The following is a 22,027-nucleotide window of genomic DNA, read 5'->3' as shown; positions in this document are numbered from 1 at the left end:
AACGAGACTGATACAAAGCGAAGGTCAAACAAAACTTTATTTCGCGCCACGCATCAAGAATCAAACTACCGGTCAGGGCTGTCTCTTACGAAAAGGCGAGGACGATGATCCCGACAAGGTCCCAAGAAGGCCGCTCCGGACGAGGCTGCTCTAGATGAGGCAGCTCCGCAGATGAGGCCGCTCCACGATCGGAGCCGCTCCCAAGAAGAGGCCACTCCCAAGATGAGGCCGCTGCTCCATGAGGTTGCTCCCCAGACAGGGCCGCTCCCAAGAAGAGGCCATTCTGGACAAGACGGCTTCCCAGACGAGGCCGCTCCTGACGACGAAGAGGCAAGGAGGACAGCGACGATGACACGGAGGACAACCCGGATGACACAGACTCGGCTCCCCACGATGCCACTCTGACAAGGCTGCCCCCCAGAGGAAGCCACTGCTGCAGACAAGGCCGCTCGTGGCTCGGGGTGGCAAGGCATTTTGCGGCAAGGCTGCTGGTGGCTAGGGGCTGTTGGCATCTCTGGGCCACTGGCGTCTCAGGACCACTGGTATCCAGGGGCTGCAGGCATCAGGACCACTGACCGCTGGGCTGCTGGACTGCTGGAGTCTCAGGGCCACAGGCGTTGAGGGACCGCTGACAGCTGGACCGCTGGTGTCTGGGCAGCTCGAGGCTGCTGGAAGCTGCAGGCGGCTGAAGGCTGCAGGCAGCAGCTCTCCGGGCGCCAGAGGCAGGACCGCTGGAGGCAGGACCACCGGAGGTGGGACCGCTCCCGGCGGTTAGAGCTCTTACAAGAGCTGTTATAGCTCCTCCACTCCGCTGACTCTTCGCTCCCGTCGCAGCTCTCCTCCTTCCCTGCTAGCCTCGCAGCAACCTTTATGCGGTTGGTTGAGTCCCACCCCTATACAGGTGGCCAATCGGATCTCAATCCACCCTAGTGGATATACACATGCTGCACCGGCTGGACATCCCCACCCGGCCTGCCCGGCCCCTACATCAGGGTCCACAAGCAAGTTCCTCTGGGAGGGGCAGGCCTTACAGGTGCTGGACGTGAACGATCAGTCACTAGATTCTACACCCGAAACTACTGTTACGCTGTACGTAAACCTTCTGCTATTTGAATAAAAACGTGGGAAAAAAAAATTGTGTACTTGAAAAAAGCCTTCTCTTTTAAAAACACACTCAATAGTTTGATCCAATTCACTCAGGAAATCAACTAATTCATCCAGAAAATAGTACCCAAGTGAGTCGGGTGGAAAGTGACTACACACTTACGTGTCCATCTTATTTTATTTATTTATGCGGGAGAGGGCGAGAGGGAGCTCAGAGGGGGTGCGGGGCAGAGGGCGGCGCCAAGTGGGGCTGCGTCTGGGGACTCGGGGATCAGGACCTGAGCCAACGGAGAGGCTTCACCGACGGGCCGCCGGGCGCCCGGAGCCTGTCCTGGAAGTCCAACCGCGAGCAGACCGCGTGCAGGGGCGGACTCGTCCCCAACGGAGCCACGAGGAACAACATTCGGGACGAGCAGGCCGCGGAGCAGCGCGTTTCCCAAGCAGCGGCGTCGACCAGCCGTCGACCCCGGACCGGAGCCGGCCTGGCGCGAGCCGCATTACGGCCCGCGGCCCGGGCGACCTCGCGCCGCGGGGCTGGGGAAGCGGCCGGCCCCTCGCGCTCCCGGGCATCTGCCGCGATCCTGGGCCGGCGCGGCTCTCGGGTCGGCCACGACGGGGCCCTCCACACCACCAGCAGCCGCGGGAGCCCGCGCCGTCCGTCGGTGACCACGGCGGCCGCGCCAGGAGCCCGCGGGGCGGGACGCGGCGACCGGGCAGCGCGTGTGCAGAAGCGGGACCGGGGCGGAGGACGGCAGGGCGCGTCGGGCGACCTCCCGAGGGCGTCCTCCCCGTCGGACAGAAACTGCTAGCGGGACCTTATTTTGTTTCTGTTTTTTAAAACGGGCTCGTCGCGGGGCGCCCGGACGCCTGGGGGGCTCCGTGGGATGAGCCCCTGCCTTCGGCTCGGGTCGTGGTCCCGGGTGCTGGGATCGAGCCCCGCGTCGGGCCCTCTGCTCGGCTTCCTCCTCTCGCTCCGCCTGCCTGTGTCTCTGTCAAATAGAGAAAATCTTTAAAAACAAAACGAAACCGGCTGCTCGCGTGGCTTCCGCTGTCCGGTCCCCCGACTCCTCTTCCCTCCTCTCCAGTGACACGTTCTCCCCAAACCCTCGCGGCCGGGTTCTCAGTCCGTCTGTCGGCGCTGTGGGCGGCACGTCCCCGGACCGGCCGACACCACGCGCGCAGGACTTCGACCCGGCACGGACGACCGGCCGGACACCGCTTCCCCGGGACCCGCCGACACGCGCCCGCGCGCACGCTCCGGGCGGCGCAGCCCACCCGCCCGGGGGGCCCCGACGCAGGAAGCCCCAGGGCGCGCGGAGAGCCCGACAACCGGAAACCGCCGACCTGCCGTCCGCAGACGCCCGCCGCAGAGCCCTCTGGGAGATGTAGTTCGGGGCGAGCCGCACTCTGGGAAATGGAGTTCCGCGCTCGCCCTTCCGCCGTCGGCCGCGTGAGTCCCGCCGCTGTGGGCCCGAGCCGAAGGGTGTGTGCGGCGGGGGCGGGGCGGCGAGGCTGCGCGGCTGGTGCGGCCTCGGTGTCCGTGCGGGCCCCGCGCTGACCCCGGAGCACGCGCCCACTGGCTCCGGAGCCGGGTGCGAGGAGGACCGGGAGTAGGCGGGGGCAAGGTCCCGGGGCGCAGGCGCGGGTCCCTGCTGGGCGGGGCGGGGCGTGGGGGCGGCGCGGTCTGCGGACCGCGTTTGGGGGGCTGGGGTGCTGGGGACGGGGCGGGTGTGGGGGGCCGTCTGCGGGCGCCGCGATGAGGACCCCGGGGGAGGTCAGGAGCAGGGGCACCGGACGGCCCAGACACGGGTGTGTGTGCGATGAGTCCGTGTGGGCCGGGGCCGGCGGAGGGCGTTAAGTGGTGGGGGAGGCCTCGGGGGTGCCTCTGTTGGGAGGGGCTGTGGACGGAGGCCTAGACTGGAGGGGTTGGCCGGGGCGGGGGCGCGGGAGCCTCCAGAGGCTGCGCTCCGGGCTGGGGGAGAGGGTGTGTGTCGTCGGGGATGCGGCTTGCGGGAAGAGCAGGGTGCTTGAGGTGCCTTTGCGTTGACAACTGGTAAGGCCTTTGGGGGGGCCTGCTTTGGGGTGTTTAGAGGGCTCAGGGTTGGTGGACCGAGGACTTCGTTGCCTGGAAGGCATGTTGGTTCCTGACCCTGTTGGATTTCACCTGAGCCCTGGGCTTCTGGGGCGCAGGAAGGTTGAGAGGTCTCCCCCCACCCCCGTGTGTTCCAGGGAGGAGCGCGCTGCAGAGGACCCCGAAACACATGCCCCCTTGTTGGCTTATGACAAGGCCAGATACCCGTCCTCCAGACTCTCGTCCTGTGCCTCATCAGCGGCCAGCGGACTGGAGTGCCGGCTGATGGGTCAGGACAGAACCCGTGGGCTTGACAACGGGTCTGGGTGCACGCTGCTGGGTGGCCTGTTGGGGGTTGTGAGTGAGCAGACAGTGGGGTAGGAATTGGAGGTACCAGCCCATCAGTGTTTATAGAGAGCTGGTGGCCCTTTCGGATGTTGATTAGGAGGACTGTGGGGGTGTTCGGGAGTGGTGGGGGGATTAGAAAATAGGGTATGGTGGAAGTGAATGGTTGGGGCCGTGTATGCTTAAGCATTGGGAGTCCCTTGAGTGTGGTGATGGAGGCTGGCGAGGCTGAGGGGCTTGGAGAACAGTGACGGGGCACTTTAGGGTGAGTGGACGGGCTACTGTACGAAGGAGGACTTGGGATTCTGTGATGCGGATTTCACGGACTCCGCTTCTAGTCGACGGATGGAGTAGACTGCCAAGGTTATTGGGTAGGAATGTGGGGGGTCCAATGTGGCGTCAGTGTTGAGAAACTGGTGGGAATCGGAGATGACGGACTGACCTTGGCTGGGGCTTGGGGCCAAGTGAGGAAGAGCCTGCAATGGTCAGGAATGGAGGGTCCTGTGGGGGTGGGGCTGGGGAGCGACTTCGGATTTCATTGATGGATGCACTCCTGGGCCACTTGGGGGTGATGATGGGGGTTTTGCTAGAGGAGTCACTGTGGGTGTGGATGTGTAAGTGAAGATCTTGAGGGACCTCCTGCAAGGTCAGCCGTCGGTCCTGGTGGGATGAGGGGCGAGTGGGGTGAGTGACAGTGGGGCTTGTGGCACTCGGTGGCTGTGAGGTCTGGAGACTTGGGAGGGCTCTTAGTGGTCCGTGAAGGAGGGGCTGGAGAATTCTCAGGTGATCAGTGTGGGTAAGTGGGAGCCTCTGGGGGCTGAAGTTCTGTCTGGGGGCTGGGGGGCGAGGGGGTCTGGTCATTCTGGGGGCTTGTGTGTGATTGAGGCCCTCTTTGGTGATAGGGCCTGTGTGAGTTGTATTTGTGGGTTTGGGGGGGTCCCGGTGAGTTTTGGTCGCACACTGGCTCAGGCAGCACTTCCACATAGTGACTTCTTTTTTTTTTTTTTTTAAAGATTTTATTTATTTATTTGACAGAGAGAGATCACAAGTAGACAGAGAGGCAGGCAGAGAGAGAGGAGGGGAAGCAGGCTCCCCGCTGAGCAAAGAGCCCGATGTGGGACTAGATCCCAGGACCCTGAGATCATGACCTGAGCCGAAGGCAGCGGCTTAACCCACTGAGCCACCCAGGCACCCCCACATAGTGACTTCTGTTGAAAGACATATTCTTTTTTGTTTTTTGTTTCTTCTCACCCCGCACATCACATTGTTGATGTGTGACTGCTTCTTTTACTGGAATAGTTCCTTGTTTAAGTGTTCTCAGTGACCCCGTGGGCCGTACGGTCCTCCCCCTTGCTGGCTCAGTCCCGTGACCTCCTCCATCCCTGAAGCATCTTAGCTGCGTCTGGCTCCAGCCCTCTGCATGTAGTGCACCGTGATGGGCATGGTCTTCCCACAGCCTTCCGCTTCCTGCTCACGGTCTGCACGGGGCGGGCGCTTTGCTGACTGAGCTGCGGAGGGTTCTCGAGCATGTGGTGTTGGGGGCAGCCTTGTCTCATCTGTTTCTAGCCCTCGGCCCAAGTTGGGGTGGGTTGTAACTGCCTCGAAGGGGCCGGTGTTCCGGCTGTGCTCTGGTCAGCTGCCCTGGGGCAGAACCCAGCAGTTGGCTAACCTCCGGGCATAATTTTCATTTGTGGCTGACTTTTCTCTATATCCACAGGGACATTGGAGACTCCCTCCCCGTGCGTGAACGAAACACAGCTTTTGGACAAAGAGCTCTTGCTGTCCATCTTCTACAGGTGCTATAAACTCTCCATTCAGCTTATTTTCTGAAAAGGTGCCCACTGCCCTGTCCACCATGTTCAGTCTTCCTCGCTAGCCCGTCAGCCTGTGGACACGGTGCTCAACGGCTGTTCCTAGACCCCAGGTCCAGACCAGCAGTTCTGGACAAACCTCCAGCAGGATTGCTAGGAGAGGTAGAATTTGTCCCTCTTGTCCCCAGGTTGGGTGCTATGATGTTGGACATTTCTTTTCAGGTATGTTCTTAGGAAGGAGATAACATCTCGGTGTGATTTCACGCCCCTGGCTCTCGTCTCCTCTCTGGGAATGTAAGTGACCTGGTCCATGAGCAGTGAAGGAATTCATGGTGTAAGTATGTGTTTGTGTCAAGATGTCGTATTTATTTATTTATTTTTAAAGATTTTATTTTATTTATTAGTTAGAGTGAGAGAGAAAGAGAGCACAGGGAGGCAGATTGGCAGGCGGAGGCAGAGGGAGAAGCAAGCTCCCCGCAGAGCAAGGGACTCGATCCTAGGACACTGGGATCATGACCTGAGTCGAGGGCAGCTGCTTAACCGACTGAGCCACCCAGGCGTCCCGTATTTTTTGTTTATTACACTTAGCTGAAATCTTGGTTTTATTTTTTCCAATAATTCTGCCTAAGATACCTTTACGTAGCTTGCATTCTCTTAAAAAGTTCTTAGAATAGCAGTAGTACTTGGTTCTTTGGCCTCTTGGGGAAATAATGAAAATCCAAATCAGCCAACCCAAAAGTCTCTTCACAAAAGTGGAAGAAAAAGAAAAGCAGTTTTCTTGTTGCGTAAAAATTAAACCTGCAACAAGACTGCACTGAGCTCTGCAGGCAGCGCACTGAAGAGATCACGGAGGCAGAGAGAATCTCACTATTCTCTGTAGCCAGGCCGGCACACCCGTTACACACACGTTCTCAAGGTCAAGGATAATTTGTTACATGCAGCTCATACTGCATTTTCCAGTACTTGAGGTGGCCATTGTGTTAGCCTTTTGCCTTTGTCCAAAGGAAAAATCGCCTTCTCATATCTTCGTGATAAGAGGTAGTTTTACACCCCGGGTGGGTGGGGGGAGCAGGTGCCAAAGTCGGGCACTTGGATAGGGTCCTGCCCTTCCTGAGATTGGGAAATAGGGGCCGATCCTCCTGGATGACATCAAAGAGATAGCTCCCGGCCCTTAGGAAAGACATACTGGGGGATAAACCAGACCAGGCTTACTAGCTTTAGGTAAGATTTACATACTTTTCCAAGGGGCAGAGAACAAATGTACAATTACAGGTTTTCTAAAGTACTTTTTTGAATAGAAGTCACAGGAGTCTCCCTTTCTTTTCTTTTTTTTTTTTTTTTAATTTTATTTATTTATTTGACAGAGAGATTGAGAGAAAGCACAAGCAGGCAGAGCAGAAGGCTGAGGGAGAGGGAGAAGCAGGCTCCCCACCCAGCAGGGATCCCAGGACCCTGGGATCATGACCTGAGCCAAAGGCAGAGGCTTAACCCACTGAGCCACCCAGGCGCCCCAATAAAGTCTTTAAAAAAAAAAAGAAAAACAGCTTTATTTAAAAAAAAAGAAAGGGAAAGAATGTTGCATCTTACTCTGTAGCACCAGTACTAGTAACTTCATGTCATTGTTCCAGAAAATACTGCTGCACAGTGAGTGAGCCAGGGGTCTGTTTGCGGAGAGCGTCTTGGTGTGGTGATCCTTCTCTACGCACGTCTGGCGGCACCGGTGGGGCGCGTGGATGGAATCTGGCATTGGCGGGCTGGAGCCAGGGGCTGCAGAGTGCAGGCTGGTGCAGACCTGGCCTGATGCAGGCTTGCCAGGAGGTCCTCTCGCATCTGATTCTTACCCTGCAGCCCTGATTCAAGTTGTTTGATTTCCCAGTAAGAGAGAACACAGATTAATGACATCATCTAAGATAAAATTCCCACTGCATCTCCAGGCCATGACTGAGGAGCAAGAGAACTCATGTGAGATACGACGGAGGAGGCTTCGGGACTAGGGGTGTCCTCTCAGTTTACAGACATTTGACCGGAGGCCTCTACAGAGCAGCAGGACGGGAGGAGTCGCAGAACGGAGCCGATTTTCCAAGCCGCAGAAAATGTTCAAGTCCCAGGTGAGTTCTTTGTTCTCCAACAGTCTTCTTCCATAGGCGTGACAAGGCTTCTAGGAAAGCTCTTAAATACAGTTAAACCATGATCAGAAACATGAGCTTGGGAATGGCGGTGTCCGAGAACAAGGTGGATTATGGAGTCACACGAAGTCTTCGGTGGAAGCACGGATCTGTGGGAAGCGAGGTACGTTGTTGCCAGAGGTGAGCCGAGTGCAGATGGGGAGGGAAGCGCAGGTGGCGCTGGTACGTGCTTTCCTCGGACAAAAGGCAGACTACCTACTCAGTGCAGCTGACGTTTGCAGATGATGGCTTCCAGCGAAGACGTCTGGCGCGTTGTTCATGTGGGTGATAAGTGGACAAAGTCCTGAACAGTTGCCCCGGGAGGCATAAACCCTGCGGTCGATGAGCTTACTTCCCAGACTGTTCCTTACAGAGTTCCTCAGTGTGAACGAAGGGCTTGAATCTGAAGTAAAATTCAGAACTCAGAGTTCGATACAGGACGGAACCAGTGGGCCTGGACCACCCGTCTTACCTATGTTCTAGCATTAGGAAAGAAACCTAAGTCACCTGGCAGAACTGATCATTACAAATAACCTTCAAATGGCCCCATAAATATTCACTCAGTTGTAATTTTGATACTTTTTAGGTAGAAGTGTTTTTGCATCTTTTGGTAAAAGCTGAGCATGGAGGTATGTACCTTTAGGTCTTTCTACTTTTTGACTTAACAGAGTGTCACGATGGTTGAGGCACACACATCAGCGCGATCCCAGAGGACACGTGGTCTCCTGGAAACAGAAGTTATAGAGGGACCCCAGGCGGGGCCTGCTTTAGTCCAAGTTAGGTTAACACGGCCCCCAGTGGGGGCGCTTCTGCCCTGCGGTTTTTAGTCCGTCTGGGTAATGTGGTTTTAGAGGGACTGCTGGGGGCATTTCCTTCCAAGTCAGTTTGTCCACGACCGCAGGTCATTAGTCCAGACTTCGTTAGATGTGGGCAGCATCTGGGCGTGTTTGGCCTGCGGAGCGCAGGAGCGCAGTCCGTCCTCGCCGTCTCCCGGTCACGGCTTTGGTGGTTCAGCCGTTGGTCTACTCGAGAGTCTCCAAAAGGCAGCCCTGAGAGTTGTTTCTTTTGGTTTTTGTTCTCTCCAGTAGGAGGAGAAAGCTTTCAGGAACAAGTCCAAAAATCAAAGGCCATCCATGACCTTCTCCAGCACCATGCTTCCCTGGGTGCTAGGTTTATTTTTTTATTTTTTTAAGATTTTATTTATTTGACAGATCACAAGTAGGCAGAGAGACAGGCAGAGAGAGGAAGGGAAGCCTTCTCTCTTCTTCTCTCTTCTTCTCTCTTCTTCAGAGGTGCCCCTGATTTTTTTTTTTTTTTAAGTTGACCATGTGTTCAAATCTGCATCATGCGGGTTTTTTCCTAGAGCTTTTTACTTTTATGTTTTCCCTTTAGGCCTGTGATCCATTTTGAATTAATTTTTATATAAGGTGTGAGGTCTGTGTTGAGGTTTATTCTTTTGCTTATGGGTATGCCATTGTGCTAGTATCGTTTTTCTTTCTTTGTTTTTTTTTTTTTTTAGAGATTTTATTTATTTATTTGACAGACAGAGATCACAAATAGGCAGAGAGGCAGGCAGAGAGAGAGGAAGAAGCAGGCTCCCTGCCGAGCAGAGAGCCTGATGAGGGACTCAATCCCAGGACCCTGAGATCATGACCTGAGCCGAAGGCAGCGGCTTAACCCACTGAGCCACCCAGGCGCCCCAGCATCGTTTTTCAAAAACACTCCTTTCTTCGTGGAACCCTTTTTCACAATTAGTTGAGCATACTTGGGGGTGTGATTGTAAGCTGTCTGTTCTATTCGCTTGTCTGTGTACTTATCCCTTGCCGAACAGTAGGTTGTCCTGACTGTTGTGGCTTTATAGGAGGCTGTGAGGTCAGGTAGAGGGAGTCCCACAACGTTCTTCGTCCACACTGGTTTCACCTTGTAGCTCCTTTGCCTTTTGTCCCAAAACCCTCTGCATACTTGTTTTATGGCCTCTGTAACACCTTCTTTCCTGGCCTGAAAAGACCGGAAAGTTTTAAAAGCGTGCTTTTTATTCTACTCGTCTGCATATTTTGGCACCATTTGCCGTTCAGGGAGCTCCAGCCACTCCCTGTATGTGTTCCAGAAGATACGGGGAGGACCGCTAGTTCTTAGCACGTGGGTGCGGACGCAGGGGGAGGAGCGTGTGGGAGATGGGGATGTTGTCAACATTGGTGTTGGCAGTAGCTATAAAACAGGACTGTCACTTAGTGGGTGGGCACCAGGCGTGCTAGAGGTCTGACGCTGCATGGGACTCGGCTAAGAATTGTCCCCACATAGCAGTGGCACCTTCTTTGGGAAGCACTGTGCTTATTTAAACACAACGTATTCCAATTTCTTTTCTTTTTTTTTTTAAGGTTTTTATTTATTTTTCAGAGAGAGGAAGCACTGTAGGGGGAGGGGCAGGCAGAGCGAGAAGCAGGCTCCCCGCGGAGTAAGGAGCCCCATGCGGCACTTGATCCCACAACCCTGGGATCATGACCTGAGCCCAAAGTAGACACTCAACTCATTGAGCCACCACTGAGCCACCCAGGCATCCCAGAGTGAGAACACAGGCCCGGGGAGCGGCAGGCAGAGCGAGAAGCAGGGGCCTTGACACGGGATCACGACCTGAGCTGAAGGCAGATGCTTAACCAACTGAGCCACCCAGGCGTCCCCTATCTTAACGGATAGGTGGGTGGGTAGATGAGTGAATTCAAAATGAAAAATGGCTCAATGACATTATTGTTTCTCTCAAAGTATAACGCAAGGTTCGGGTATCCTATGCGTTACCAATTGCTGTGTAACAAGTCCCCCAAACCTGTGGCTAATAGCACAGTTTCTCCCACAGCCTCTCTGGGTTAGAAGTCTGCCAGCGGAGCTCACATCTGGTTCCCTTACAGGGTACAGCAGGGCAGTGAGCCCCTTCCAGGCGCAGTCACGTGGGAGTTGGTCGCCTCGGTGCCTTGGCACAGGCCGCTGGAGCCCCCCAGCCCCAGGGAGAGCAAGACAGGGCTCCCCAGAGGGAGTGGGTCAGTAAGGGCAGCGCGCGTGCCGGAGGGAGCGGGACCCCAAAGGGAACACGAGGAGTCCGAGATGGGCGAGGCCGCCTCCCTCGCTGGAGAAGAAGGCGTGTGTCCCACAGGAGCCCCTCCGCGGCTCTAACCGTGGTGACGCTTTTCCAGATCTCGTTTGAGGATGTGGCTGTGGACTTCACCTCGGAGGAGTGGCAGCTCCTTAATCCTACTCAAAAGAGCTTGTACAGAGACGTGATGTTGGAGAACTACAGCAATCTGGTTTTCTTGGGTAAGCGTGTTCGTGTGTAAACCGTGTGGATCCACTACCTGGGGGGGCTCTCAGGTTTACTGACTTGGGGGTTAAGTTTCCGATGTCAAAGATTCTGATTTCTATGCCCACCTGACAGATTTTGGGCCACTTGCTTTGTCTTGTAGTCTCCGTAGTAAATCTCCTCCGTGTGGAAGAGTTGTCAGCCCGAGGAGTCGGGTCCAAGTTGTCCGTGTTTCCAACTGACAGGTTATCAAATTATCAGACCTGATGCGGTTTTCAAGCCAGAGCCGGAAGAGCCGTGGGTCACAGAAGCAGCCCCGCGTCGGGCCGCGGCAGGTGAGAGGCACTCGTGTGCGGGGCGTCCGGTGCCCGCTGGATCACGGCTTTCTGACGAGAGCTGGGGTATGATGTTTTGAAGAGTTATTTGGAAATGTTATTTGTAAAAACTGTTTGAAGTTCCTGCGTCTTTCGAGTTGGCTCGGGCTGGGGACCTGAGTGCTTCCTGCGTCTTAACGAGCGCTCCGGCCAGGTCTGCACGGCGGGCTGTGTCCTCTTGCGTGGAGCTGGTGGCCACACGTTCCCCCTGCCCCCCCGCTGCACGAGCCGGTGGCCGGCATGGCGGACCTTGCTTTCCGGGACAAGGGTCCTCTCTCAGCCTCCTCGGCTCCTTCCTCCTCTCCTGCACCCCCACTCCGCAGGGCGGGCCTCCTGCCTCCTCCTCAGGGCTCCTTCCGTCCTGTCGCAGGGCGCCCGCCGGTCCTCTGTTAGTGTTGTTTCTGCCTCTCGTTGTCACATTTCTGTCTTGAACCCAAAGGGAGTGGAAGGGGAATCCGTGCATATAGAGCAAAGCCCGAGCACCGGGAGCCTGGTGGGGAGGCCCCGCTCTCTCCCTCGTCCGCGCGGGCGGCTCCCGGGCACCTTGCGGTGCCTCGATGTCCCTCTTCCCCAGGCTCCTCAGTGACCCGCCAAGAGTCTGCTGGGTTTAACCCCGTGGGCTGGGTTGGTGTATTCATGACATTTCTGTGGAAGAAGCTCACGGAATGGCAACATCTCATCCATTCTTCTTTGTTTTCGATTCCTGGGCCCTGAAGTCAGGGCTGCCTCCCTTAGAACTAGTGTCTTCACATGTTTCATACATTTTTCTCTGCCCGTGAGCCCCATACCCTTGCCACGGAGACCCGGTGTCGCTGCTCCGTCGGAGCCCTCTCTCCCCCGGCGAGAGCGACTCGCAGCCTCTCGGAGATCTCTGGCCACTCAGTGTTGTATTTGAGGAGCCCTGGCCCTGGTCAGGGGTTACCTGGAGTTTTTCACCAGTTTTTAACCATGAGGTCATAACAGTTTTCCCCCCATGTATTAAGATGGTCTCGCTCTCCTCTCCTCCCCGTAGAACTTACGGTGCGATGATGATTCAGTGTCTCACTAGTGGAGTGTTGTGGGGCCTGGTAAGGCGGGGCCTTTCTTCCTTCTATCCGTTGGTGCAACGGTCGTCACCTCCCAGTGTCTCGGCTCACCCTAGGAAGTACGTCACGTGACTGAGGTCGAGGTACCATTCCCAGGGGTGATTCGGTCCGGGTATGTGTTCCTCAGAAAATACTGTGTGCGAAGGTAGATGTTTGTGTTCACCCTTAGTTTAGAACCACCGCTGTCCTGTGGGACGAAAGGAACCGAGTGAAAGGGTCATGACGCAGCCTTGCAGGAGCAGGGGTTTTTAACGCAGAAGGAAATGCAGAACTATTTATTCGTCACTCAGTATTTGAACAGAAAGTGTCTATGTTAAAATGCAGGGTTCTTTATGAAGATTCCTGATACAGGAAGGAAGCGCGTTAGAAGCGCAGTCGTGAGTGCACAGGGTCCTTCGTGTACTGAGGCCTTGCTCCCTGCCTGCGCTGGGGCACGTCTGCGCTGGGGCACGCCGGTGAGAAGTACAGACCCCTCCCTGCCCTCAGGTCTGCATTCTAGTGGGGGACACAGAAGTAGTGATTGCCTGTTTGATAAGTGCTAGAAAGGAAATAAGCAGGAGATTGTTATGACGCCCTTGAAATGATGTTTACACTTGAATGAGCCACGTTGAAAGCTGGGAAGAGCGCGCCAAAAATAGGAGCAGCCATGGGGCGCCAGGGGGGCTCCGTCGTTAAGCGTTCTGCTGGGGTTGTGATCTCAGGGTCCCGGGGTTGAGCCCTGCATTGGGCTTCTTGCTCGGCGGGAAGCCTGCTTCTCCCTATCCCACTCCGCTGGTATGTGTTCCTTCTCTCGCTGTGTCTCTGTCAAATAAATAAAATCTTAAAAAAAAAAAAAAAAAAAAAGAAGGAGCAGCCATTGCACAGGTCTGGAGGCAGAAGAGGCCTTTGGGATCAGAGGGGTGCGGAGGAGTTCAGTGCGGCTGAGCAGCGGCGAGCGAGCGCGCGCGAGAGGAAGGCAGAGTGGTTGGAAGAGACGCGCGTGTTTGCACATTTGAGCCACGGTAAAAGCTTGCATTTACCAGAGGGTTTGGGTTTTTTTTTTTTTTTTTTTTTTTTTAGAAGTTTTTTTTTTTTTTTTTTTTTTAAGATTTTATTTATTTATTTGACAGAGAGAAATCACAAGTAGACGGAGAGGCAGGCAGAGAGAGAGAGGGAAGCAGGCTCCTTGCTGAGCAGAGAGCCCGATGCGGGACTCGATCCCAAGACCCTGAGATCATGACCTGAGCCGAAGGCAGCGGCTTAATCCACTGAGCCACCCAGGCGCCCGGTTTGGGGTTTTTTTTTTAAAGATTTTATTCATTTGACAGAGAGAAAGATCACAGTTGGCAGAAAGACAGGCAGAGAGAGAGGGGGAAGCAGGCTCCCCGCCGAGCAGAGCCCGATGTGGGGCTTGATCCCAGGACCCTGAGATCATGACCTGAGCCAAAGGCAGAGGCTTTAACCCACTGAGCCACCCAGGCGCCCTTTAAAGGGTTGTGTTTTGTTTTTTTTTTTTAAGCAAGGGGGTAAAAAGCCTGATCACGTTTTCTAATTTGCTCGCTGGCTCTCTGGAAACTAGAATTGAGGGGGAGCAAGGCTGGAAGAAGGAATATTAGTTTGAAAACAGAAGTGAAATGCAGGCAGTGTGGACCAGAGTGCGGCAGAAAGAAGTGGGTTCACCCGTGCCTGGCCCTGCGTAATGCCTGTAACCTACACACTAGCTTTCCAAAATGACAAGATTTTTATTTCCTTTCCTTTCCTTTTTTTTTTTTTTTTTTAAAGATTTTATTTATTCATCAGAGAGAGAGAGGGAGAGAGAGTGAGCACAGGCAGACGGAATGGCAGGCAGAGGCAGAGGGAGAAGCAGGCTCCTTGCCAAGCAAGGTGCCCAATGTGGGACTCGATCCCAGGATGCTGGGATCACGACCCGAGCCGAAGGCAGATGCTTAACCAACTGAGCCGCCCAGGCGTCCCTCCTTTCCTTTTTTTCTTTTCTTTTTTTTTTTTCGGAGAGAGAGTGGGGGTGGGGTGCAGAGGAGAGGAAGAGAGAGGGAGAAACGGGGTCCCCGGCAGACTCCCCGCTGAGCACAGAGCCCGGCAGAGGGTCAGATCCCAGGACCCCGAGATTGTGCTCTGAGCTGGAACCAAGAGTCGGACGTTCAACTGACTGAGTCCCCCAGTGCACCAAGATTTTGTAATTCTTTTTTTTTTTTTTTAATTTTATTCATTTATTTGACAGAGAGAGAAATGACAAGTAGGCAGAGAGGCAGGCATTGAGAGAGGAGGAAGCAGTTTCCCCGCTGAGCAGAGAGCCCGATGCGGGGCTTGATCCCAGGACCCTGAGATCATGACCTGAACCGAAGGCAGAGGCTTAACATGCTGAGCCAGCCAGGTGCCCCAAGATTTTTAAATTTTTTTTTTTTTTTTTTAAGATTTTATTTATTTATTTGTCAGAGAGAGAGAGAATGAGAGCGAGCACAGGCAGACAGAGTGGAAGGCAGAGGCAGAGGGAGAAGCAGGCTCCCTGCGGAGCAAGGAGCCCGATGTGGGACTCGATCCCAGGACACTGGGATCATGACCTGAGCCGAAGGCAGCTGCTTAACCAACTGAGCCACCCAGGCGTCCCTGGATTTTTAAATTCTTAAATATGTTTTGTTACAGTTGAACTCCTTAAGTATTATTTTATGTTATTTATTAACTTGTATATATATAAAATTTTATTTCTCGTTTTGATTTTAATTTAAAATTTTCATTTCTTTACTCAGATTTCATGAAACTATTTTTTATAAACACTTCAGGGGGACTTCACACTTAGATGTCTATGTATGACTCTTGCTTTTGATCTCCAAACTTTTGCTCAGTCTTTTTCATCTCAATGAATAGTATCAATATCTCTACTCACTTAAGCTCCAAACACTGGGTCCTTTTATTCTCTATATCAGCAGCTCTAGTTGGTCCTTTTTCTGAAATTCTGATATGTCTGAGAATTAGGTAAGTCTCTACCCCCACGCACGGACGCACACACACACAAACTCATGCAGAAAAAAAGTATTTGCCTTATATTTGAGTTCTTGCCAAATCTTTTGACTTGCAGAGTACCTCCTGAGAATATTGGCTCACAATTACTAGTAAAGATTATCGTAAGGTAAACAGACTTTCACTTTAAAATAGCCGATAAATGACCATGTTGTGGAAACCACAAAGAGTTGTACTTACTGGGTCCTGAAGAGTCTGTCCTAATGTGCTATGCACAGGCTTCTTGTGGTTTGGAATGATTTGCACAGGTGGATTACATATAGATTCATTATAGATTACAGATTGAGTTAAAATGTCAAAAAAAAAAAAAAAAAAACACTGGCTAGCAAGAAGGAGCCTTTATGGAGAAGTCAGTGATGGCGGCGTTTCGGGCGACAGCCTTGAACCAGAATGTTCTTCAGCTGTGCTGATCATACAGGAACCTGTTTCTTGTCTTTTGAATGACACTCAATAGCCTGTGTCTGCTCTGTATTCAGTATTTCTGCCTTCGTAGCACTCAGCAGTGTGCCAGTCCTTTTCCGTGTGCGGGCTGTTCAGCGATGCCGTCCCGGGGGGCCCCTGGTGCGGGCGGGCTTTCCTGTGCTCTTCCTCGTCTTCCCTCTGGACGGACAGCAGATAATCACATTAGTGATTAATAGTCTCTCCAGCGTTTGAGTATAAATTGCTCATGGTCGCTGCTCCTTGAGTGGATTTCATCTTTTCTCATTTAAAAATTCATGTTTCTAAGCCCTTGTAACTTTTAAATGTTTTCATTTCTGTTTAAACATTTTTTTTAGGCTTTTATTTAAATTCCAGTTAGTTAACATACGGTGTCTGTCAGAATTTCTAGAGTCCAGTAAATAGATATTATATTTGGGAGGGGTTTTGTGTTTTGTTTTGTTTTAATTGGGATCCTAGGCTCATTTCAGTTTTATTCAACGAGTATAATCATTGGGAGATTTACACAGTATGATTCATTTGTTTCCTTTTTAGAAGAAGTCTGGCTAGATAACAGTCTCAAAATGTGGCACCAGGATAATCAAGACAAGCTTAGAAGTGTGGAGAGAGGCCATGAATATGATGTTTTTAGGAAAATATTTCATTCAAGCATTAACTTTGTTCATTTAGCAATGAGACCCCATAAATGTGGCTCAGGTGAAAAAAGTTTGAAACATCCTTTTGAGTTTCTTATTCCAAAAAATAACCGTGGAAGAAAGAAACCTGATGAGCTCAATAAGAAATACTTATTGTATATCAAAGCTGATAGAACCCATGGTGGAGAGCCATACTGTGATTGCAGTAAATGTAGGAAGGCTAGCCGGACGGGGTCATGGCCCCGTGCAAACCACAGAACACACACAGGAGTCCACTTGTGCGTGGACTGCGGCAGCGTTTTCAATAAGAAGTCACAGCTCATTGTCCACCAGCGGACGCACACGGGAGAGAAGCCCTACGGCTGCAGCGACTGCGGGAAAGCCTTCTCCCAGAAGTCCTTGCTCACTATTCATCAGAGGACGCATTCGGGAGAAAAACCCTACGGGTGTGGAGAATGCCAGAAAGCTTTCAGTAGGAAGTCCCTGCTCATTTTACACCAGAGGACGCACACGGGAGAGAAGCCCTACGGCTGCGGCGACTGCGGGAAAGCCTTCAGCAGGAAGTCGCAGCTCAAGAGACATCAGAGAACCCACACGGTGGAGAAGCCCTACAGCTGCAGCGACTGTGGGAAGGCCTTCTCCCAGAAGTTCAAGCTCATTACCCACCAGAGAACTCACACTGGGGAGAAGCCCTATAACTGCAGTGATTGTGGGAAAGCCTTTTTCTGGAAGTCACAGCTGATTACGCATCAGAGGACTCACACAGGCAAGAAACCGTATGCCTGTACCGAGTGCACAAAAGCCTTCAGCAGGAACTCACTGCTCATCAGGCATCAGAGGATCCACACGGGGGAGAAGCCCTACGAGTGTGGTGAGTGTGGCGAAGCCTTCATCAGAAAACCGCAGCTCATCAAGCACCAACTGACGCACACAGGAGAGAAGAACTATCAGTGCGGTGACTGTGAGGAGGCGTTCTTTAAGAAGTCAGAGCTACTCCGCCATCAGAAGACTCACTTGGGGGAGAAACCCTACGGATGTGTTGAATGTGGAAAAACCTTCTTTGGGAAGTCGCAGCTCCTAACACATCAGAGAACTCACACTGGCGAGAAACCGTATGAATGCGGTGAGTGTGGGAAGGCCTTCACCCAGAAGTCCAGCCTGATTTCACACCAGAGGACACACACAGGGGAGAAGCCCTATGAGTGCACGCAGTGTGGGAAGACCTTTAGTGAAAAGTCAAGCCTCATTCATCACCAGAGAACCCACACTGGAGAGAAACCCTTCGAATGTAGTGAGTGTAGGAAAGCTTTTGCCTGGAAGCCACAGCTTCTTAGACATCAGAGAATTCATACAGGGGAGAAACCCTATGAATGCGGTGAGTGTGGGAAAGCCTTTGTTCAGAAAGTGCAGCTCATTAAGCATCAGAGAAATCACACAGGAGAGAAAACCTACGGGTGCAGTGAGTGTGCGAAAGCCTTCTTTGAGAAGGCACAGCTCATTATCCATCAGAGAATTCACACAGGGGAGAGACCCTATCAATGTGGTGAATGTGGGAAGGCTTTCACTAGAAAGTCTCACCTTATGAGGCATCAGCGAATTCACACGGGAGACAAATACTCCGGGTGCGGTGAGTGTGGGACCACCTTCCGCAGGGAGTCACAGCTCACGCTTCACCAGAGGACTCACGCACTCTAGAAACGGCGTGGTGCTGTGAACATGGGAAATCTGGCGTCCGATGTCTGTTTGACGTGTCCAAGGACACACGCATGGGAGCAACCCCGTCAGTGCACTGGGAAGGCAGGTCTCACCCAATTCAGAGAGGGAATTTGTTTAAGTAGACAGTGTAAGGGAGCCTTCTCCCGGAACACACAGCTTATCACCCATTGATGACTTAACGTGGAAGTCTTAGCAGTATCGTGTAGCAGACCCTGTAGTCAGAAGTGACAGCTCATTGTTAGAGGACCTACACTCGCGGGGAAACTGGACTGCTGTAAAAACCAAGCGAGAGGTTTCATCAAGAAAGGGTAACTCACAGTACACTAGAGGTTATATACACAAAGGAAATGCTGAATCGTCTGGACTGGAGATTTCCGTATGGAGGAGAGGTCCTAATGGGAAGAATTTTTATAAGCACGATCTATTGAAAGAATTCTATAACGTGTTTGTTGTATATAAGTTGTTATGAAAATGGTTATTTTAAAATGGTAGATGTGTTTTAAGTATGAAAACTTCTGCTTTCTGCTGTGTTGGTCCGGCAAGAACCAGATTGACTCCCCTGCCTTCAGCAGCTAGAAACGGTAAAATGTATGTGGAAGAATGGTTTAGAGACCGATGGCAAGCAGGTGTCTGTGATCCCCAGCAGACCATGGACAGAGTGAGGTGCGCTCCCAGGCTGCCGTTCCGGGAAGGGAACACATGCGGTCTTGTCGAAGAGAGCTGCTGACTTGGCCTTTGGAGAGGCCAGAGTAGCTAGAATTTATAGGGAGAGGAGAGGAGAGAGCTTTCTAGAGAGAGGGCTGCAGAAACCTACAAGGAGTCCCCTTGAGTCTTTTGGCTTAGCGCTGATTGGCATGTGTGTGAAAGGAAAAGTCGTGCTGGAAAGCAGGAGGCTGAACAGCTCCCAGAAATCAGTGCCAGGCTGGGAGCAAAGTCCCGCCGGCTGGAGTGGAAACCACTCTGAACACGTGCGGCGTCAGGTAGGATTCCCAGCAGACTATGATCTTGTGAAGGAACTAACCCTAGATTCAGAGCTGCTCTGGACCCACAATGTCTGGCATCCAGAAACTTCCCGACACGCAAAGAAACTATGAGAATACGACTTGTAGCCAGGACAAAAATGAGCCCGTAGAAGAGACATAGAAGAGACTGAAGCAGTTGACATTGGATAAGGGTGTTCGACTAGCTTTTATGAGTTAGAGGAAAACATGAACGTGATAAGACCTGAAGTGGAAGGTGTATTTTCAAAACCCCAAGTGGAACTCCTCAGGATGAAAACAGTGGTAATCTGAAAATTAAAAACAAAAACCAAACAAACAAAAAAACCCACACCAATAACCAAAAAACCCAACTCTGGATGGAATTAAGAACAGATGAGACACAGAAGAGGAAAAATCGATGAATTTAAGTAAGAATAAAAAAAAAAACTGTCCAACTGATGTACAGAGGAAGAAAGCCTGGGAGAAGAGAGGACGGGTCCATTGTAGTGGGAGGGGGTCCTAGGAGGGGGGGGAGGGGGAAGAGAAGGAACGCGGGAGCTGAGTAAGTGCCAGCTGAAATTGTTACCATGGGATGAAAAGTGTCACTGCACATATTCAAGGAGTTCAGAGAACCCCAAACAAGACACACAAAAACCCCTAACGGACATCATAGATGGAAGAAGAATGGTTATAAAGCACCTCGGGACAGACAGGGCGCGCTCGCAGAGCAGAGTACGTCGGCTCGTGGGCAGGTGCCGCTCCACGACGTCGGATTACTGGGGAAGAATAAAGCCCCACACCCTGGTGTTTGTTACCCATCAAGAAGACTTCTCAGAAATGAAAGCAAAAGAAGAGGCTGTAGGCTTAGCTCCAGGAAAATTAAAGTAAGTCTGGGGGCCACAGGAAAGGAATGCTGGCTGGAAGTGTGGATCTACAGGAAGAAACGAAGAGTTCTGGGAGTGCTGAATATGTGGTAAATATAATAGATTTTTTTTCTCATTTTAAAATGTTTTAAAAAGGTAATCCATTGTTTAAAGCCAAATACTGACAGTGTGTCATGGGTTATGATCTATGTAGAAGTATATGACAAAAACAACACTTTGGATGAACTTTCCAAAGTAGTCGGATTGATTACGTCCTCCGAGTCCAAAGCCTGCTTCCCCAGGGCTCAGGGTGACTCGGATCCGTAGCAGCTGCGCACGAGCGGCCCGTGTGATGGACTGGCATGGGTGCGGCGCCTCCCCGCCCTCCTCTCTGCTCTGCACCCCAGGGGCTGTCCCTCTAGGGTTCCTACTGAAGTGTGAACGCGGGAGATGGTAGATCCCCCATGGGAGGAGAGAGGCTGGACTCTGCCTTCCCTCCACTGCCTCCCTTTCCCGGACCTTGGTTTTGGCAGAGTCTGTTGCCGTATGGCCCGGCTCCTGCGGGGCAGCCCTCCTTTGGGGCTGTAGACTCTCCCTTCTCAGCTCCCACCTCCCTCTCCTTGCCCTTCACGTGCCTCACCATCCCTGGCTGGCGTCCTTACTTCTGAACCCGTTATCTGTAAATAGTCGCTCAGTTAAATGCGCTTGAATTAAAATTTGGAGCGCACCACTTGGTTTCTGTGCCGTGTTAAGGTTGAGCACTTAACAGCACTTTGAGTGCCAGTTACTGGTGCGTGTGCCTCACAGGGCACAGACTGACATCTGTCAAGATTCCCCACATGAAATGCCAGTGTTTTCTCTCTCTTTTTTTAAACCATTCCACAGAAATTATAACGAGTAACAAAGTGTTTTGTGTTTTTTGTGTTTTGTTTTGCTGCAAATGTCCGTGGCCGCACAGATTGTCGTCTGCTGCGTGTGCAGTGGTCTTGCACTTATTACTAACCCTTCTTCAGCAATAGAAGCCAAAACTCTTACGAAGTCTTATGCTACCTCTGGATTAGCCAAGCAATTTACAGAAACACATTGGCGTTTATGTTCAATATGTATGGACGAGAAAAAAGGATAGCCGGGTCCTGAGTGAGGCGGAAAGGAATGGTGCCTCACAGACCCCAGGATCTCCTTTAGAAACACTGATGGGCATACCCTCATTCCGTATTCTGCTGCTTCTCTGTATAATTCACGTAATCTGTAACCCATGGACAAGATTTCCATGCCAGTAAGAATTGCCACAGAAAGTCTCTAAAGGCTCCACACCAGTGCCCACCACCAGCACGACGGTCTGGAGAAGTCAGAGTCAGGTTGAAGCGGGCGGCCTTCAAGCCTGGACGCGGCAGCCCCGTCCGTTGTCACTTGACAGATAGCTCTTAGGAAGTTGGCCTTTCTGCACCCTCTCTCACCTGGCCCTCTTCTCTTGGTTCCCCAGGCGGCTTTTGAAGGGAAATAATTGCCCTCAGGCTACACAGCTGCATTTTCTCTCCGGGTGCGTTTGTGTTTCGGTATGCATTTTGAACTTTTCATGCAGGTCTTCTGTTTTGTGTAACCCCGAAAGACGCCATACACAATGTAGCCTGTGCCAATAAACTTGTGTATTTCTCTGGTCCTGTCGTTAAAGAATTACCTAGCCAATGAAATCAATGTTTCAAGGTGTGGACATGTTTGGAACACAGCACTGTGATAGTTACCTGTAACGGCTTCTCTGTAACAGGACTGTGTACTCTCTGTGTGACAGCAAAATGGTTTCCACCAGCACAGCTCTCCCCGGGTCCCCTGTAATTTGTCACTTAGTGAAGGGAAAGGCCACGCTCACTCTCAGCGTAGAAGACTTTATCTCATGATGCGTGTCTGCAGCTGAGAAGCAGGCCGTGTAACATCACGTGACCAGCTCACGGGCATGACCGGTAACTAAGTTACACGGTCCTGCATGTGTGGATCTGGTGATGCTGTCCGGTCATTGTTTATTTCCTGCATGGGGTCTGGGCACTTGAGATGAGCTGTTGCTCCTTGTAGCCAGACTTGACGTCTCGTCGTAGAGATTGTTACTTTGAGAACATGAAGATGAAGTAAACCAGGGACCAC

General features: G+C 52.3%; 1 protein-coding gene across 33 annotated transcripts; it reads left to right on the top strand.

Moving 5' to 3' along the window:
- The first annotated feature begins 2,424 nt into the window (after positions 1–2,424).
- ZNF605 (zinc finger protein 605) lies at positions 2,425–21,549 on the top strand. 33 transcript variants are annotated; one of them, XM_082699967.1, is made up of 8 exons: positions 2,426–2,587; positions 5,317–5,444; positions 5,554–5,665; positions 6,960–7,149; positions 7,266–7,439; positions 10,682–10,802; positions 11,031–11,120; positions 16,232–21,549. In XM_082699967.1, the coding sequence occupies exons 5-8, from the start codon at positions 7,425–7,427 to the stop codon at positions 18,025–18,027; spliced, it is 2,022 nt and encodes a 673-aa protein (XP_082556093.1). In that variant the 5' UTR covers positions 2,426–2,587; positions 5,317–5,444; positions 5,554–5,665; positions 6,960–7,149; positions 7,266–7,424; the 3' UTR covers positions 18,028–21,549. The 33 variants fall into 33 exon arrangements, with proteins under 33 accessions (XP_082556078.1, XP_082556104.1, XP_082556107.1 ...); XM_082699966.1 differs by lacking the exon at positions 2,426–2,587 and adding an exon at positions 2,753–2,913; XM_082699955.1 differs by lacking the exon at positions 2,426–2,587 and adding an exon at positions 2,763–2,913 and having other exon boundaries at positions 11,031–11,186.
- The last annotated feature ends 478 nt before the right edge of the window (positions 21,550–22,027 follow it).

The sequence above is a fragment of the Mustela nivalis genome (genome assembly GCF_964662115.1).
Source record: "Mustela nivalis genome assembly, chromosome: 14".
Classification (NCBI taxonomy): Eukaryota; Metazoa; Chordata; class Mammalia; order Carnivora; family Mustelidae; genus Mustela; species Mustela nivalis.
Note: the sequence above shows the minus strand (reverse complement) of the source record. Positions and strands in the feature narration are given on the sequence as shown.

Bases quoted from the DNA above. Each gene is read 5' to 3' on its own strand.
- ZNF605 (XM_082699952.1), top strand. The intron at 10,803-11,030 runs GTAAGCGTGTTC...TCCAACTGACAG, and splicing joins CAGCAATCTGGTTTTCTTGG to GTTATCAAATTATCAGACCT. The intron at 11,187-16,231 runs GTATGATGTTTT...TTTCCTTTTTAG, and splicing joins GCTTTCTGACGAGAGCTGGG to AAGAAGTCTGGCTAGATAAC.